This window comes from Xyrauchen texanus, chromosome 19 (genome assembly GCF_025860055.1).
Source record: "Xyrauchen texanus isolate HMW12.3.18 chromosome 19, RBS_HiC_50CHRs, whole genome shotgun sequence".
NCBI lineage: Eukaryota > Metazoa > Chordata > Actinopteri > Cypriniformes > Catostomidae > Xyrauchen > Xyrauchen texanus.
In genome coordinates, this window is record NC_068294.1 from 11,249,768 (window position 1) to 11,269,530 (window position 19,763).

The 19,763-nt window shown below is 38.4% G+C and overlaps 1 protein-coding gene across 1 annotated transcript in view; it reads left to right on the plus strand.

Annotated features, from left to right (window-relative positions):
* Window positions 1-19,763, plus strand: part of unc5a (unc-5 netrin receptor A) — a 323,606-nt gene that overhangs the window by 288,210 nt on the left and 15,633 nt on the right. Inside the window, exons 9-12 of the mRNA XM_052149893.1 lie at window positions 871-1,170; window positions 3,844-3,931; window positions 5,880-6,048; window positions 9,172-9,405. Of these exons, the coding sequence (XP_052005853.1) occupies window positions 871-1,170; window positions 3,844-3,931; window positions 5,880-6,048; window positions 9,172-9,405 (791 nt within the window). The remainder of the gene's footprint in view (window positions 1-870; window positions 1,171-3,843; window positions 3,932-5,879; window positions 6,049-9,171; window positions 9,406-19,763) is intronic.

Consider the following 19,763-nt stretch of genomic DNA (forward strand, 5'->3'; position numbering starts at 1 on the left):
CAGTACAAAATTCCCATCATTATTTACTGAAAATCTGACATCCACCCTACAAGTCAAATATTTTCTGTGAATTAGTTGATCCTGTTGATCCACTATTTTGATCTGATCCTCACACAAAGCTATCCTATGTCTTCAGAAGACATGGAACATTACACACAATTCATATGAACTACTTTTATGATACTTTTGTGGTGTTTGTGCATCCCATTTAAAGCTAGAAAGCATAAATATTGTAATTACATAGAAAAGACCAAGCATGTTTAACAATTATTAAACATTTCTCCTTTGGTGTTCCATGGAAGAAAGAAAGTCATACAGGTTTGAAACGACATAACAGTGATTAAAAAAAATTTAAACAATATTTTTTAGGGTGAACTAACCCTTTAAATTAATGTTTGAAGTTAAAATCAAGGGAATAGTTATTTATTTATGGTAACATTAAGCTGTCTTCCATTGATCCTTCCATGAAACAGTTCTGCCTGCTGCTGTGTAATTTACTTTTATTTACATAAAGTGTTTAATTTTTGGAAAAAATACTAACAGCTCTGACACTGCAAAATATTGAGATGGATTTAGGAATTTTCACATGAACAAAGCTACACAGAAAAAGGCTTTATTAAAAGTGTAAAAATTTTAACCATGACTGCCAAGCTTTCTTTAAACACTGTATGGAATTGATCGTAGCTGCTAAAGAGGAGGAGGAGGCATTGATTTATTTTCGAATAAGTCTCTCTCAGCTCCAGAGTCCTGGCTACATCCATGGATGTGTGCATTTGCACTGAATATCAATTTGTGTTGTGCACTTTTAACCAGCCTGACCTTTGAATGTTTTTTGACTTGTTTATTGTTTCTTTCTCTCTGTTTATACAGAAAACTCTCATTTACTCACCATCCAACCTGATTTGACCACAACCACCACCAGCTACCAAGGAACTTTGCGCTCCCGCCACGAAGTTTCTGGAAAGTTCTCTATGAGCAATGGCCCCCTCCTGGAACCCCTTCCTAACGGCTCCCACACACTACACAACGGCAAACTGTCCAGCGACCCCAACGACTTCATGAATCGCCTTTCCTCTCAAACATATTTCAAAACACTACCGAGAGACAGCATCAACACCTCCTATGGCACATTCAATTTTCTGGGTGGCCGCCTCACCCTCCCCAACACTGGTAAGACTGTATGACTGAAGATGAATCATATAGTGGGGTTCATATAGAGTTAATTCAGGCAGGCACCCCTAGTGGCCAACTGGTACTGCAAGCTACAAAATATGTTTTCCCTACGTTTTTAACTTTTCAAGCACTTTTAGGTATGTGGGAAAACATTGCAGGAGCATAAAACATTATGCAGATAAATATATTTAGTATTTTTGCACTGTGTCTGGGAAAAATGGTCAAAAGAAATTCTGTTGAATTGAATATAAATGTACACTGTATAAATGGATGTGAATGTTCGCAAAGAGCACAAGCTTAAACAGATATGTAAACACTACAACAGAAAAAACAACAGGCAGTTGGACAGGTCAGGTGTTATGGAGATAATAGAAAGAATGAGGCTTAAAGAGAAAGTTCACCCAAAAAATGAATCATTTTTTTCCAAACATATAAATGTGCTTTCGCCCATGGAACACAAGAGCCATAGTCACCATTCACTTCCACTGAATGCTAAAACAGGCTAACATTATGCCTTACATCCTATTTTATGTTCCTTATATGAAAAAAAGGTAATATGGGTTTGGAACAACATGAAGGTGAATAAATAATAACAGAATTTTTATTTTTGTTAAACTACTCCTAATAAGCTGCATAGACTTTGTCTGTCGTAGGTGTGTTTATATATGTTATGCCTGTTTTATATATGCAATATCCACATAAATATTATCACATCTAAAATAATAAAATTGAACAAAATGTAAAGGGATACAGTAGTTCACCCAAAAATGAAAATTCTCTCATAATTTACTCACCCTCATTCCATCCCAGATGTGTATGACTTTGTTTCTTCTGCTGAACACATATGTTTTTAGAAGAATATTTCAGCTCTGTAGGTCCATGTAATGCAAATGAATGGTGACCAAAACTTTGAAGCTCCAAAAATTACATAAAGGCAAGTAATCCATAATCCATCCAGTGGTTAAATCCAAATCTTCAGAAGCGACATGATAGGTGTGGGTGAGAAACAGATCAATATTTAAGTCCTTTATTTATTTTTTTTGCCATAAATCTCCACTTTCACTTTCAAAATGTGAAAGAAAGTGAAAGTGGTGATTTATATTGAGAAAGGATTTAAATATTGATCTGTTTCTCACTCACACCTATCATGTCGCTTCTGAAGATTTAACCATTGGAGTCTTATGTATTACTTTTATGCTGCCTTTATGTTATTTTTGGAGCTTCAAAGTTTTGGTCAACATATACTTGCATTGTATGGACCTACAGAGCTGAAATATTCTTCTAAAAATCTTTGCTTGTGTTCAGCAGGAGAAAGAAAGTCATACATCTGTGATGGCATGAGGGAGAGTAAATGATAAGAGAATTACAATTTTTGAGTGAACTATTCTTTAAAGAAGACCCTCTCTAAGAATTCCCAAAATAGCTGTTCAGGGGGTCTCTCTGTACATTCAGGAGTCTTAGACCCCCGTTAATTCGCACCATGTACGACTGCAAACAGTAAGATGTGTTTTTAATGTTTAGTCAGGAGTGTTGTGAAAAGCTCTGGAGCTTTGTTAAACTGCACCGACATGGCCCAAAATCGAGAGGTGAGGTGATCCAATTACACAGGAATCCAAACATTTTTTATGTAAATTGGGACACAAGCGACTGAGAAACTCTGCTAAAAACAGTTTTTGAGTAACAAGGCGGAGCGGGCAAAGAAGTGCTTCTATTTATACAGTAATGATTGTGTTATGACAATGACGACATTCCCCAATTACAGCTATTTTCAGACGAAAATAGCTGTAATTGGGGAACGTCTTGTTTTATTTTCCTTTTTTTTATTTATAAAAAGAATGCTTCACTGCATCTTCTGCTAGCCATGCCTGTGCTCTAGTTGTCAGCTGTAGCACTGTAAGCCGATATGCAGCATGCACATTCATAGTACCTGCAACTCTATCCACTCCAAGGACGCCACCAGAGTGTTTTCAAACCAATTAGCCTCTTTAATTACAGACAATGGGTTCATCAGCCTGTCACATTATGAATCATTCGCGGTCAAAGAGACAGCTCACAAGGCAATGGAAATGAAATAATCTGGGCTCCCTGAGCCGAGGTCATACTATGAAATGCAGCAGCTTTCTGTAGCTACAGTGGAACTAAAATCTGTTGTTTGTAAGGATTTTGAGGATGTTATGTGGCTAATGCCTTCAAGACCATCTGGGAAGTTTGTACTTATTATTGTGGAAGTTGGAATTATGACATGATGTTCATGATTTTGGTCAAAACAAAATGCACATGTTTGACATGCGATAGGAGAAATGTGCCCTGAGTTGTTCCTTACAGACTACTCTGCCTCACAGGCTCTATATGGTTAGGATTATGGATGGGGGTGGGGTTAGGGTTAGGGTCTCTGCTGCCTGCCAGGAACACTTCCACGCTCCTTTGTTCAATAGTCTGTTTCCTATTGTTCTCTCTGTTTGTCACCTACCGATGCAGAGGAACCTTTTTTAGCTTTGCTAAAGTGGAGTTTTTGAAGGTACACATCTTTGACCTTGACCGTGGATTTGTGCAGCAGTGCTTAACCACATTTAGTTTTGTCACATAGAGATCCGCTTTGACAAATGACAAAAGCAGTGTTCAGATGGAACAAATGAGCCTACATTCTTCTTTTGTTCCTATTTACATTAGGAATCAGCCTGCTCATCCCGCCAGAGGCCATTCCCAGAGGGAAGATTTATGAGATTTATCTCACCATTCAGAAGAATGAAGATATGAGGTAGGTCCCTGGAACCAATCTGTGGATCTGCCTCACAAAGAATGATACACAGTTTGAATCAAATTAAATAAGACTTGGATGAAGAGTCTTGAACATAATTGAAGTGAATGGTGTGCATGAATGATGTGTGAGTTTAATTAGCTATAGTTAGCTAAATTTAAACCTCCCTTTATGGACATTTTGGATGCCCTCTTTTGAATACAACCATTTTTTTTTCCCTTGGTTATAAATGTACATTTGTGTTCCTGTTCAGTTTAAAGTTTAAACAGTTTCCAGGTCTCATCAAGTTTTTGCATTTTTAAGCATTTTTTACACTGTCAAAAATGATAACCAGCAAGCATTTTTCACAATTAAGTTTATTTTTAAGGTGGACACCTTGGCTGTTCCCATTAATTTCTTACTGAAAACAGAACAGGTGTAGCTTTATTTATTTATTTTATATAAATTATAGCATTTCTTCTTCCCTGAAGTTTCTTTTGTTTCTTTTTGTTTCTTTAAAAACTTAAAGTAATTATAATAAAATTATTCACTTCTTTTTTATTTTATGCTATTTAGATTTTAATAACCTGTACATTTCTAAATGACACCATTAAATGGATTATGCAAATAAATAAATTAATGTTAACTTCACTTCAGTAAAAACCTATACTTCTATAAGTTGAAACCTTAGACTGTAAAAAAAGATGGACGACGCCCCTTCACTCTTTTCCATTGGTGAGAACTGAAGCCGCCAGTGTCCCGATATGGTGCTGACATCTTGGGACTTGAGTCTGCACAGTTGCGATTTCGGGACCAGACCTGCGCAGTAGTGAGCAGGAAGTAAAGCCGCGAAATCAAGGCCCCGCCCTCACTCTCGCTGAATCAATCGCAAGCACACGCCCCTGCACTTTTGACCTTTGACTTATGACGGTGTGAAATAATGAATTATAGAAATTTAGATATAAAATTAATATCAAATTTCAATATTTATCACATTGTGGAGACCAAATGTCCCCATAAGGAAAATAAAACCCGAAATGTTTGATGTTGTGGGGACATTTTGTCAGTCCCCATGAGGAAAACAGCTTATAAATCATACTAAATTATGTTTTTTGAAAATGTAAAAAATGCAGAAAGTTTTCTGTGAGGGTTAGGTTTAGGGGTAGGGATGTGGAATATAAAGTTTGTACAGTATAAAAACCATTATGTCTATGGAATGTCCCCATAAAACATGGAAACCCAACGTGTGTGTGTGTGTGTGTGTGTGTGTGTGTGTGTGTGTGTGTGTGTGTGTGTGTGTGTGTGTGTGTGTGTGTGTGTGTGTGAGAGAGAGTGCAAACACTCTGGATGTTTTATAGATTTTTTATTACATTGTCAAAAAGGATAACTAGCAAGCATAATTCAAAATTACATTTATTGTTCTTGTCCCATTGTCAAATTGTTTCATGTTTTAAGCATAAACTTACAAAATGTTATTAGATTTAAGCTGAAAACAAGAAGAAACTATTTGAAACTTAATTCAAGGTGTATTCTCTGGGGGGGTAAGGAGTAAGATTTTATTAAATTTTGCTTCTCGAGTGTTTAAATTTTTTTTTACAGGTTTAGACATTTTTATTGAACAACAAGACAAAAATACTGATTAAAAACATGATTTGTTTATAGCGTAATGCTTGAGATATCAAAAGCTTGAGTGTAAGACTTGAGATTCTTGTCTGTTATACAGTTTATCACTGATGCATGGGGTGTAGCACCAGGTGATGATCTGGCTATTTTCTGCTCATTCATTCATGCCATGTTCACCACCTGCTCCTTACTGGGCCTGAATGCAAAGAGTAGAAAGTCAGATCAGAGCACTAGAGGCCTGATTAATAGAGGAACCTCGTTTTGTAAAAGGGTGCTTGACACTGGTCATCCATTCCAAATCTTTTGGCTGAATGTTTTACCATGGCTGCCCCTCTTCCCCCTCTAGGTTGCCCTTGGCTGGGTGTCAGACGTTGCTGAGCCCCGTGGTGAGCTGCGGGCCGCCCGGTGTGATGCTCACCCGGCCGGTCATACTCAGTATTAACCACTGCTTTGATGCCTGTCTGGAGAATTGGGCCATCCGTCTGAAGAAGCAATCCTATGAGGGAACATGGGAGGTGAGTGTTTGTTTGCATTGCTGTACATTGTAGGTGGTAGGATTCATGCTGTATATTCACATTTTTGCACACTCTCTCTGTCTTTCTCTCGTCATCATGCTATTAAATGTAATTTCTTATGGAGGGAAATGGACTGTATCATCATAATAATTTTAAATAGTCTCTCAGACAATAAACCTCTGAAGTGTCTCCATCAGTGTACCGCTCATTTCACCCATCTCTCATAATACCTGCTCATTTAATCTCCATTGAATTGTACCAGATCTTTCCTCATTCCATCTAATGGCCATTTGCACCCACATTTACCTGCTCTAGGGTCAGTTCCTCATTACCTCTGACAGCTGAATCTGCACTAAACTGTGTTAGGCACAGAGACCAGGAAGAGGAGGAACTAAGCGAGGAAGGACAGAGGAAGAGAGCGAAGGTCTTCTTTCATGTTCGATACTGTGCATAAATTATTCAAGCTCATTGGTGTGGCAGCAATGGGGCAGCAGTAGAATGAATAGACCTGTCTTATGCAGAGGGTAGAGGAGCACTTTTAATCATCCCCTGCCCCAAATATAGCCCAACGGCAGCAAGTCGCCATTCTTGGCCAGGTACCACAGACAAAAGAGGAAAAACACGGCAATGTTTGTCCTGGAAGGAGCCTTGGCAGACACATACGCAATTAATTTCTCCCGAGGACGAAGATCAGCAAAATGCAAGCTGGAGACAATGAAATATAGTCTGTGTCGTTATCGAACCATGGGATGATTTTATTTGAGTAATTTAAAAAATATAGATATAATGGGAAAAAAATTGACCTTTTTGTGGTCAAATGGAAAATGCCTAGTGCCAATACTAATTTCACTGATGAAGATAGTGGCTTATTTTATTGATTGCTGGATCTAATTTCCTGGCCCAGATCCCAAGGTGCATGACAGTTGGGTTGCCATTCTGTATTTGATTAGATAATGGTGTGAGATCGAAACGGAGAGAGTGTGCGCAAAATGTTTCTGATGAGCTTCGTGGAGCAGGTCCTGTCACCACAGATCCCACTTGCCTTTATCTCTAATTAAAACCACTCTGGGGAGCCATTATGTGATTGTATCTGACCAAAGACTGAGAAAACGGCATGTTTCTTTCGCAATAGCATTGGCCTTTGCTAGAATCACAAAATGTCTTTGCTCTCTATTTTAATATTTTTTTCTGCATTTTAAAAGCCACACTTGAAGGCATCTCTGATGTATGTCAGGATTTGTATATCCAATTAAAGCAATTATCTTGCGCTGTCCTAACGAGTTCTGTATTGAATATGGCAAACCGTTAATTAGATTATCCTCTTGGTTATTATTAGTTTAGAAGCACCTCAAACTGTCAAAGTGGCTAATTGATTAACACAAAACAATGGAGCAGCATGGTGTAGGATTGGTTGCTTGCTGTGGAAGTTACAAATATGATCCTGACAAGGAGATAACATGTCATTCTTTTTGAATGGGTGTTAGTCGAGAAGATGCTTCACTACACTTAATTTTTGTACACTTCAGTTTTTGTTTGGAAATTTTCTTAATGAATTGACAGCCTATCTGCTAATCATTAATCAACATGTTTTACCTTATATTGGAGCGACGTATGTGTGGAGTTTACTAAATGTGCTATTTTTTATGAGAAGCCGTGGGCATCAGAGAGAATTATTTTACGGCTCTTGTCGTAAAACTCTAAAAGAGGTTAAATAATGTCAGGGACACTACGTGATTGGCTTAGAAGAATCTCAAGTGCTCTGAAATTGACTGGAGGGGTCATCCGCAGAGGTTGTTATCTTCTTATTTAGTAAGAGAATCTCGGGTATAACAGCACTGGGACGCTATTTCACTATTTGTATTTCTCCTCTTATCTGTGATCGCAGCTTTCCAATTAGTAAAGGGGATTTTGATTCATTGTTCATTTTGATTTCTTTCACTGATTTGATCAGTGACGATTTCTGCAGGTTACATATTTACGACAGTAAATGGTGACAAATTTGTGCATTTTGTGTAATAATTGAGTAATTTAATCTTTGACTCAACTGATTTGTTAAAGTCGTTCGACCAAAACAGTGGAAGTGAACATGAACAATTCGTTCAGTTTAAAGAACATTCAAAATCACAGATTCAGTTATGAACAAAACATCTCAGAGAACAAGAGCAGTGCATTTATTGGAGTTGTGCTTAATGCCAGAGGTATGCAAATGACCCAGCCGGATGGGACCTGAGATACCACATGGTCTCGGGTACGGGTTAGGTTCAATTAGGTATAGCTGCAGGCCAGAGATCTCCAAATGGGGGTGTAATCTCCAAAAGAGGGTGGGGTTTCTCCAAAAGGAGGTGGGTTACTTCAAAGGGGGTTTTGAGGCAACTCCAAAAGGGGGCATAACTTCCACTCCCGGTAAGGGTTAGTACTCTTGTTTGTGTGATATTGCTTAAATAAAATTGATATACTTTTCAAAATTAAGACAAAAAGTATTTAGAGATTTTTCGATTTAGTATTTTTCGGTTGCCAGACTGGAAATATGTCCATATTCCTTTTGCTGAACTACACTTGTGGTTACACTGTGGTTACATCCACAAAAATTTCCTTGACACTAATTGGTTAAAAGTCATTAGAAACTGGTAAAGAAAAGTGAGTTAGTTCTGAGAAAAGCTCTAGCATTAATTGTTTGCAGATGTCACCTGGTTTGTTATTTTGTTATCTAAAGCAATAACATTCATGTGTGGCTTGAGTGTCCAAAACCATTTTGGGACCACTGTATTCAGAATATTTAAGATCCGAACTGCTCCTTTTTAAGTAAGCAATAAGTAGATGACATCCAGAAGGCTTCCTGATCGTTAGCTGAAGGAAGAAGCTCTCAGATCTCTGTTAGTGGGCACTGTCATGTGTGAACATTCAGGATGAACCCCTGCTATTAGTGTCTCATTAGAGCACAGAACACAGTTCATTATGCAGGTCATTCCATTTCTGCTCTGCCAAATCACTTCATTGTATCTAAAAAGTGACACTGAACATCCTCAGGGCAAGAGTGGACCATCTCTTTAATAAATGCTCTCCTCATGCCCACTTTCTGCCCTCTCCACTGACCTGTGTGTCCTTTTCTCATTGGCTCATCAGGACGTTCTTCAGCTGGGAGAGGATGTGTTGTCAGAGCCGTACTACTGCCAGCTGGAGGAGGAGACTTGCCGGTTGTTCACTGAGCAGCTGGGCCGCTTCGCTCTGGTGGGGGAGTCCCTCAGTATGGCTGCCGCTAAACGGTTAAAACTACTGCTGTTTGCTCCTGCCTACTGCTCCACGCTGGAGTACAACATCCGCGTCTACTGCATGGACGATACACAGGACTTGCTAAAGGTGAGGTGGTCTGAGATTGTGAGCTTCAAAATAAAGGCCCAGTTTGGTTTCACTTCACAGTCATGGAAAACCTGTATATATCAGGGGATTTATTTTTTTTTATTTCCAGGCCCAGAAAAGTGGAAATGAACAATAATTTTGAAAATTCATGGAAAAGTCACAGAATTATACATTTGTCTAGTTATGCTCAATTCAAAAAAAAATTGGAGGCTAGAAATCGCAAAATACATTATATAATTTTTTTAAATCCATATGGCTGAAAAGGTTTTTAGATGACTGAAAAAATGAATTAGTCAAATGTGTGGGAACCGTAAGTTTAGACAAGCATGAATTTCTTTACTGGTCCAGGCTGGTTTGTGCTAGTTAGTGATGGTTTTGCGCTTGTCAAACTGGTGAACCAGCACTTTCATGGTGTTCACCAACTCAACGTAAGCTGGTTGACCAAGGAAGTCTTGCTGGATAGATTGCTTAAAGGGTTAGGTAACCCAAAATGAATCTGTCATCATTATATAATTTCAAACCTGTGAGACTTTTTTTTTTTTTTTTTACATGGAACACAAAAGGTGAAATTTTAAGAAATGTACAGGTCGCTCTTTTCCATGCACTTAAAATGAATGGGAAATGGACATTTCAAGCTCCGAAAAGGATGCAAATGCAGCATAAAGGTATCATAAAAGTGCTCCATTCGACTTGTGCGCTATATTCCATGTATTATAAAGTCATTTGATAGCTCTGTGTAAGAAACATCTCGAAATTTAAGTTAAAAAAATATAACATATTTTTCATTTATGGGTAAGCTATTCCTTAAAGAATTCTGGTAGGGACCAGCATCCAAAATATAACATGATGGTGACTAGCCGAATACACTCACTTAGCAAAGCCTGTACACCTACTTATTTATGCAATTATCTAATCAGCCAATCGTGTGGCTGCAGTGCATAAAATCATGCAGGAATGGTTCAGGAGTTTCAGTTATTGTTCACATCAACCAGAAGAATGGGGGGAAATGTGATATATGTTAGCCAGCAGGTGGTGGCAAAAGATCATTTTTGTGTGTAATATGAGCCAGTTGGTGACGTGAAGTGAATCTGTTAGTCATTGTTAACATAGAACAGCGCTCTGTGATTGCTCGTATTACCACTACATTACTTAAGCTAGGACATTGTTTTAAACGGCTTTAAATTTAAAATTTCAGGATTAAGGCTCATTGCAGCTGAGAGACACAAAGGACTGTTTGATTACAGAACTCGAGGCGCTTACCGAGTTTCCACATTGGATACACACTGTTATAAATGGCGGAGGACATCGGCGTTTCTATAGTGATCGACTCTTGCGCGGCCACCACAAAATAGGGAGAAATACCCCCACTTGGACGCTATTTTTCCACTGAGAAAGTTGACCTTCAGAATGCTGACAGCATATCTGCTTGGGTGTGGCAACAGGTTATCGCACTCTCTCCGTTTCTCTCTCTCTCTCTCTCTCTCTCTCTAACACACACATACACACACAAAGACACATAGACACGCATAGACACTTGTTAGCAACAGCACAAGCCATGATACTATTTCTGAAGTGAAATTTTTTAATTACTAACAGAGGTTTGGATGCATCATTTGTTTTGAACCAGAAACGTCAGATTCTTTGTAATAAAGTAGTTCCATGCACAAATGCAGATATGCTGTCAGCATTCTGAAGGTCAAGTTTCTCAGTGGAAAAATAGTTAATAGTCCAAGCGGGGGCGCAAGAGTAATTACTCGGCACTCGGCCTGCGGCAATCAGAGCAGTGCTGATGTAGGGCCATATAATACTCTTGCTCATGTGATATTACTTAAATATATATATTTAAGCCACGGTGGTGCAGCGGTTAGCACTGTCGCCTCACAGCAAGAAGGTCGTGGGTTCAAACCCTGGTTGCCCTGGCCTTTCTGTGTGGAGTTTGCATGTTCTCCCCGTGTCTGCGTGGGTTCTCTCCGGGTACTCCGGCTTCCTCCCACCATCCAAAAGACATGCAGGCTAGGTTAATTGGTGTCTCCAAAAAAATTGCCCTAGGTGTGGATGTGGATGTGGAGGTGAGTGTGAGTGTATGTCTGTCTATGTGTGGCCCTGTGATGGACTGGCTGACCTGTCCAGGGTGTCCCCGCCTTTAGCCCAATGTTAGCTGGGATAGGCTCCAGCCCCGCGACCCTGTACACAGGATAAGCGGTTGGCTGATGGATGGATGGATGGATGGAGAATATATATATATATAAATAATTTTTGGTGATAGTCACACTTTTTTACCTCCTCCTGGCTTACAATGTTTTTTTCCTGCTCTCTGAATGGATCAGGAATAATCAATGGCTAATGCCAAAGCTGCCTCCCTTGAGGAGCACGTCTGATCAGACTGTTAAGATTTAATTTGCATGCTAAATTAGTAAATGAAAAGGAGAGACTCCCTAGCCATGGCCCCTAAGCTCAACTCTCCTCTCACAGTCAAAGTAAGAGAGCACCATTCCCTGCTCTGCCCACTCCAGCCTCTGAGAGCCTGCCAGAAAGGATGACCTCCCCTACCCAAAGGCTACCCATCGGGCTCCACTATGATGAAATTATGGGGGAGAGAGAGTGCCAGGAATTTGCCCGGTTTGCTTAAAATGAGCTCTTACCCATGCAGAGGATGAGAAGTGCTCCAGCTTTTGATTAATGTAAACTCTCCACCAATTATCTTTGAGGGGTTCGTGAGAATGCTGACTGTTTTCCCATTTCCAACTGAAGTGTTATATGTAAGGGATAATCAACTGCTAGGTGTGCCTTTAACAAATGTAAATTCATGACGTGGAGGGAAAAAACCTCCACAAAGTGCATTTAAAATAATTTAACACACACCTAGCCATGGATTATCCCGCTTATACCATGGTCACTTGCCAGAATTGCAGAATTTTTTTTTATTATTATTTGCATTGTAAAATTTGAGTGGAAGAATAAAAATAATGGTTAATTGTATCTAAGGGCTGTTAGATCTGCAGCTCTGCCTGTTCTATTCAAACACAGAGAAAAAGTAGTGGGACCACACAATTGGTCAAAACTGTAAATTTAAATGCACAATCCAGAAATAATAATATCCACAGAATGTAGAAGTGTTGACACTCCAGAAGAAATGTATTATTTATTTTTTATTTATTGTCATTTTCACATTCATGTGGAAAAACCGACGTTACAAACATGGCAGTGACAATAAAAGTATCACTTACTGTATTATAAGGGGAAACCCATTCAAAACACTCTGGAACCTGCAGATTTTGACCTCTGAGGCATCAGTATGCAATCCATCAAGGCTACACGATTGACTGAATTAATGAAATCGCAATTTGTCTTTGAAAAGAAGCGCTTTCATCTCTCACCCTCCATGCAAAATTAGATGAATTCCATTCATTTAACTATGCTGATGAAAGAGATAGGAAATATTTTCAGTTGCTATAGTTCACCTCACTTGCTCTGTAATGTTACGTTGCTATGGTTACAAACAGCGCATTAATATCGAACAGTGATTAAAACTGACCGGAACTAACTGTGCATTCAACGGTTTTAACTACATGCATTCCAGCTAATCAGAATAGAGTATTAGAACAGACAATGGTATAAATTATATATATATCTGTTGTTTATGTTTGTTTATTTTTATCTATTTAATATATTTTAATTTTTATTTATAAGTCAATTGCCCACTTCCATGTATAATATCTTAAAAATTTCAATAACAGCTTTGTTTTTTAAGCTTTTAAGAGGGCCAATGTAAAGTTGACCATTTACGTCACTAGTCTTGATTGACTGATGTATAAAACAGCAATAAAGTTATCCAGAAACAGTTCTCAGCTTGTTTTGTTTGTGTAGCTGACATTAAGAGTAAGGCATGCAGTTGAACCGCCTAAAATAATATTTTAATATTATTATTTTCATTCTATTCATCAAAAATGAATCACAATTACAATATCAGTTTACAATTATAACTGTTCAGCCCCATTCAAAATCGGCAATGTGGTAAGCCACAGTAGCCTCATTGCGCTCCGATATGTGTCAGACAGCAAGTCATATTGCATCGAAAACGTACATTAGCATTGATAGTCTACTTTTGAAGATATTTAACAGATATTTGAAGTTAACTGTCGCCTCCTAGAGAACTGAGGTTAGTTACTGTCATAAAGCAAACATAGCAACTGCCATTGAGATGAATGAGATTGCTAATGAATAGCTCTTTCCAGATATTATAGACCCCCTTGACCACAGTAATGCTATAACACATGCTACTGTAAGTATGTACAGTGGGATCATACTTGCAATGTGTTGGCCAAGCATTTATGTCTGCATTTGCATAATTGCATACAGTACACATCTGGTCTAACAGGTGACTGGAACCATATATAACTCCCAGATTGACTTTCTTCCAAAAAATTGAACCTGATTTATTGTAATGGAATTATTATGGTAATCGTTACTGGTAACAGAAGAAGATTTTCAAATTAGCATAGTCATGGCTGAAGATACAGTACTATTTTGTAATATTCTTTCTTCTCCATCGTCTTTGGTGAATATTAATTGCATATTCATAGCCGCCGGTTTCACACATCTCACCGTGCTACTACATAAGTCAAAATACAGTAATGTGCCGCCAATGTAAGAGACACACTTTATATTTTTGTGGCTGATTTAGTTTTCTCAATGCCTCAAGGCTGAAAACTTGCTATGCAATACAGATACTTTGTCTCTCTCTAAGTCACTCTCTTTCTATTGTATTAACTTGTTGTTTTTCCCCTGTGCCGGATATTTCTATCAGTCAACTGTAATCTTTCATCTCCCAATTTAAGCATATTAAAAACAATGTCATAGTCCTTGATTATAATTATGACAGTTGGGAGTCTGTGACATTACAGCAGAGATGCTTTCAATATGTTAGCAAATCTTATGGGACCAATTAGATAAATGTTTAATGGACAGCGGTCCGTTTCAGAGCTGCCTCTGCTGTTGTTTCTGTAGCTGGCAGGTCATGGTTAGCCCTACTATAGCTTGTTGTGTGCTACAGGACCTCTGAGAGACATGTACTTTGATCTGTCTTTTTAAAATGTGAAAATACTTGTACTATATGTGAAAATACTCTTATCCAGGTTGACCTGTGGATAACCTCCAAATATAAGCCTGATCTGAGGTTTTCACCATACATTATGATTTTTACAGTTATTTTTGGCCTTATGCCAATTCTCTTATTTAAAAAGACAGTTGAGGACAGGAAATAATGTGGAGAGAGCGAGGATACAGGATTGCTTGCATGAGCACCGCAGCTCAATGTGTTAGAACAAGTCTATTAACTGCTTTGTCACAGCTCCCACTAGTTCATCATTATTAATGTGATCTCACGAAAGTACAGTTCTTGATCTTTAAATAAAACGTGATTCACAGTGCACTAGAATATATTCATTTGTCCCTTGAATGAAGTTTGAAGCACCAGCAGATGTATGTTTCAGGTTTGCTAGTTTATCTGGCATTTCACCCAGCAGTGGATTGTAAAATATCCTTATATTTCAGAGATGGATGAGCAATGACCTTTGGTTCCTCTTTCCAAATGTTGTTCACATTTAATCAAGACCTGTGTGATATTCTGTTCTCCCTCCTGACCTTTCAACCCTGCAGCCAAATGTCTGAGGAGCCACATCTGGTGTTTTCTATCTGCTGACTATGATAGAAACAGAAGAGAGTTAGCATGAAAGAGAGAGAGAGTTCCCATATTTGACCTTTCATCCAACATCTGAGGATCGTTTTCACATATGTGCATGCATTCATACTACCGGAGTCATAGAGCCTCAGTCCCCATTCACTTTCATTGTATCGAAAAAAGAGCAGCATCAACATTCTTAAAAATGTATTTTGTGTTAAGTCATATGGGTTTGGAAAAACATGATGACAGAATTTTCATTTTGAACTTAATTGTGCTAGTGATATATTTCTAAGATGGTCGCATCAAAGAAACCAAATATCCAACAAATATTGAACTGAAAACTAACTTTAACCCCCTAGATCGGTCACAAATACACACTGTTCCAGTTCACTTTCGTTAAGTGAAGCCTCAAAACACTGCAGCCTACTGTACTCTCGGTCTGACTGTAGCATCTGGGTGTGTATGTGTTAATGCATGGAGCCTCCTCTATGTTTCTGTTTGATTGAGTTCTCCGATTCAAACAAACAAGGCTTGGCACACAAATGCATCTATTCTTCGACTACAAACTCTTCAGACGTGTTTAGTAAGTTCTGTTCTCTAGTTTGTGTGCAGCTGTGTTGTGTTCTGTTGTTATTATCGCTGTGGCAGACCTGTTTTTAGATAAACAAATCGAGTTTTAGCTTAAACAGCCCATCTCACGAGTGGTTGCAGTGTTTCTGCTGCTCTCGTGCACTCTCAACAGTGCACAGGACAACAACGGTCGGTCAAGAGTTTAACTTAATAATAAATTAGATTTTGGGCTGTTTCTCACCAAACCTTATCATATTCCTTCAGAACATGAGTCACATACAAGAATTTATCAGATTTCTGAATAATACATTTGCATTCTTTTGAAGCTTGAAAAGGTGGTCACCATAAACTGCCATTATATGACACCACTGAGCACAATGTTGTTTTTCTTTTAATAATTTCTCCCTTTGTGTTAAGAAAAAGTGAGAAAGTAATATAGTGTTTTAACAATGCGGGTGAGTAAACAATGACTGAATTTTCATTTTTGGGTGAACTATCCCTTTAACAAGATGCACAGACTCTACATTACTAACTATTCTGCTTTGATTCGTCAAATTCATCACTTCTGAAATGATTGTTGGAAATCGGCTTTCACATTGCTCACATTTTAAGTTATTAATAGGAGAGAGGGAAGACAGAGGAGGTGTTGGGTGAAAGGAGAAAAATAACCCCATCACCAGCTTGAGAAACAGCTCACAGACATATGTCTTCATGATCTACATCTGTGAAATGTCTGCCTTCTTCATTCCAAACTATTTTCTGACTTTTCCAACTTGCTCGTCACCTCGGAAAGTGCAAGATAGGTTTTCTCACGGCTGAGAAGTCGTGGAAGAGGCCAGGCGGAAATTTGATGTATGTCAGTATGTCAGTCGCTTTATTCTATCATATCTTTATGTGCTGCGAAACAAATGAGATTAAGTTGTTAGAGACTGAAAAATGTCATTAGTGGAGCTATACCGTCATTAAAATCAAAGCCATTTATTTAGTTCAATGATTTAATACGTTACGTAACAAACTTGTCTCAGTGGTTGTTAATTTATGGCCTGCTGATTTTTATTTTATATGGCATGATGGTTATTCCATGCACCTTATTACTGGCAATCCAATGGGGACAAAATAGATACTCTGCATTCATGTTTAATAGCTTTTTATTTGAATAGCTCTGCAATATTTTTACTTTAAGGAATGTATTAATGGTGCTTGGTAAGACACGCATCACTATAACCATTGCTTATGCAGTACTTAGGGTAAGGAGTTTGTTCAAATCCATGACTACATATTTAAAAGAAATATCTGTAACCTTTATAATAATGGTCCGTCATTAATAGGTAACTATGCTGGAATTAATGCAAGACAATTGAGTAGTACTAAATTAACACTTTATTTACTGCCATTTTCTAATATAGAAACATGATAAAGCTGTCAGTAAGTAATAGTGAACTGATGACTGAGGCAGTTCACTGTTAAGTAATCAATAATGACGGAATTTGATCTGCTTCATTGAGAACAATTTACTAACTATGGCTAATTAAAAATAACTAATTAATTACTAATCAAAACTAATTGATTACTAATCAAAATATTAACATGTCTAAAATGTGAATGATTTTGTTTTTAATTGTGAACAAGATCATGCATGGGTTCTTTGTGGGAATGAATTTATGAATGTAATCAAGTCGCTAAATCAAGGCTACAGTGTCATAGTCCATGTTTCTCTGAAGGCGCATTTCATGATTATGTTCACAATAAAAACATAATCATTCACGTTTTAGACACATGTTAATGTTTTGATTAGTAATTTATTAGTAGTTATTTTAAATTAGCCATAGTTAGGAAAATCTAATTTAGTAATTACTGATTCATCAGTTCGCTATTACTTACAGATAGGTTAATCATGTTTCCATATTAGATAATTGTAGTAACTAAAGTGTTAATGTAGAACAACTCATTAATCCTCATTAATTCCTGCATAGTTACCTTTTAATGAGAGACCATTATTATAAAGGGTTACCAAAATATTTATAGCTGTTACTTCTCTAAGCAATAAGACTTACTATTTTCATCTGGTGGATGATAAAAGCGGAGAAATATCCAATTCACAGTGAAGGTGGGATTACTAGCCATATCTAGGGATCAGAATATCACAGGGACTTTGGGTGGGCTCTTTTGAATCAGACCTGTAAAAAAACACTCAGAACAACCAAGCTACTACATAGAAATGTCATACAAATAAAACCACCCATAACACCATAGCAATAGCATAGCAACATGCTTAGCCAACAACCCCCAGCAACCAATGTGCAAGACTCTAACAACATCCTAGTAACCAGCCAAAACACTACCTAAACGCTTTAGAAAACACCCAAACAAGTGCCTAGCAATCACCCAGAACACCATTGCAACCACCTGGCAATGCCCTAGAAACCACGCAGAACACCACAGCAATGATTTTGCAACCACCCAACCAAATTCTTAGCAGTACCCTAGCAACCATTGAGAAAAATATTTCAACCACATAGCAATGTGCTTAGCAATGCCCAAGCAACAACCCAGAACACACTAGCAACCAGCTAGCAACACCCTAGTAACAATGCAGAACATTACATCAATACTTTAGCAAGAACCAAGCATATGCCTGTAAGTACCCTTATAAACCACAATGCAATGTGCTTGGCAACACCTTAGCAACAACACAGAACACTCCAGAAATCAGTTTGCAACACTCTAGCAATGCCCTAGCAACAACCCAAGTAACTGCCTTGCAATTCAAGCAACCACACAGAATAACCCAGCAACTGCATAGCCATGTGCCTGGCAACACTCCAGCAACCAGCTAAAAAAATCTAGCAACACCCTAGTAACAATCCAGAACATCACAGCAATGCCTTATCAACCAACCAAACATATGGCTGTAAATACCCTAGTTAACCACATAGCAATGTGCTTGGTGACACCCTAGCAACAACCCAGAACACACTAGCAACCAGTTAGCAACAATCTAGCAACACTCTAGTTACAATCCAGATCATCACAGCAATGCATTAGCAACCAACCAATCATATGACTGTAAATACAATGGTAAACCACAAAGTAATTTTCTTGGCAACACCTAGCAACAACCCAGAACACTCCAGCAAGCAGTTAGCAACACTCCAGGAATGCCCGAGCAACCAGCCAGAACACCCAAGCAACCGCATAATCTATGTGCTTATAAGCAAAAGCAGTGCAATGGCAACACTGTAGCAACAACACAGAACATTCCAGTGCCTAGATAGCAACACTCTAGCAATACCTTAGCAACCACCCAAGTAACTGCATAGCAAAACTCTATCAGTCACCAAGAACACCCTAGAAAACACATAGCAATGTGCCTGGCAACACACTTGCAACAGCCCAGAACACTCCAGCAACCAGTTAGCAATACCCCAGCAACCACCCAGAACACCCTAGCAACCGCATAGCTATGTGCTTGGCTATACCCTAGCAACACACTTGTATTACAGCCGCCAGTTTTGGATGGGCTGGCACAATTTAAACTATCGTCAAAAATTTTAATAATCTAGATTATGAAAGTAAATCAAACAAATGCAGACAAAAGAGATTTTAAAATCTCCAGAAAGCCTCCAGTTTTGACCTCTGAGGTTCTCCAGCCTTCTGACAAATTAAAGTGTTTTATCTTCATACAAGGTTAGCTCACCGTGAACTTTACAGCTAGCACATTGCACTTTTGCCTGATTTGCTTTTAAATGTTTCACTTGTGTGTGTTTGGTGGGTGATCGTTTGTAGCGTGAGTGAACATCTAACCTCCTTCTGTCAAAGACGGCAAGGCGAGATAAACTACAGTATATAAGAGTCGCATGTATTCCCAAATGGAGTGCAGCACTAGTCTGTCAGAGCCACAGCTCAGCACACTGCAGTAGATGTCCAGGCCTGTGAGGATGAAGGGTTTGTGGGCTGGTGAGGACTCTGGCTATGCTTCCAGTAATCCTGTTATCTGTCTCTCTATAGCTTACCACTCTTCTATCCTGAAGACACCAATGTTAAGCTTCCTCTGTCTCCTCTCCATTCGTTTTTTTATTTATTTTTTTATTTTGTTATATTGCTC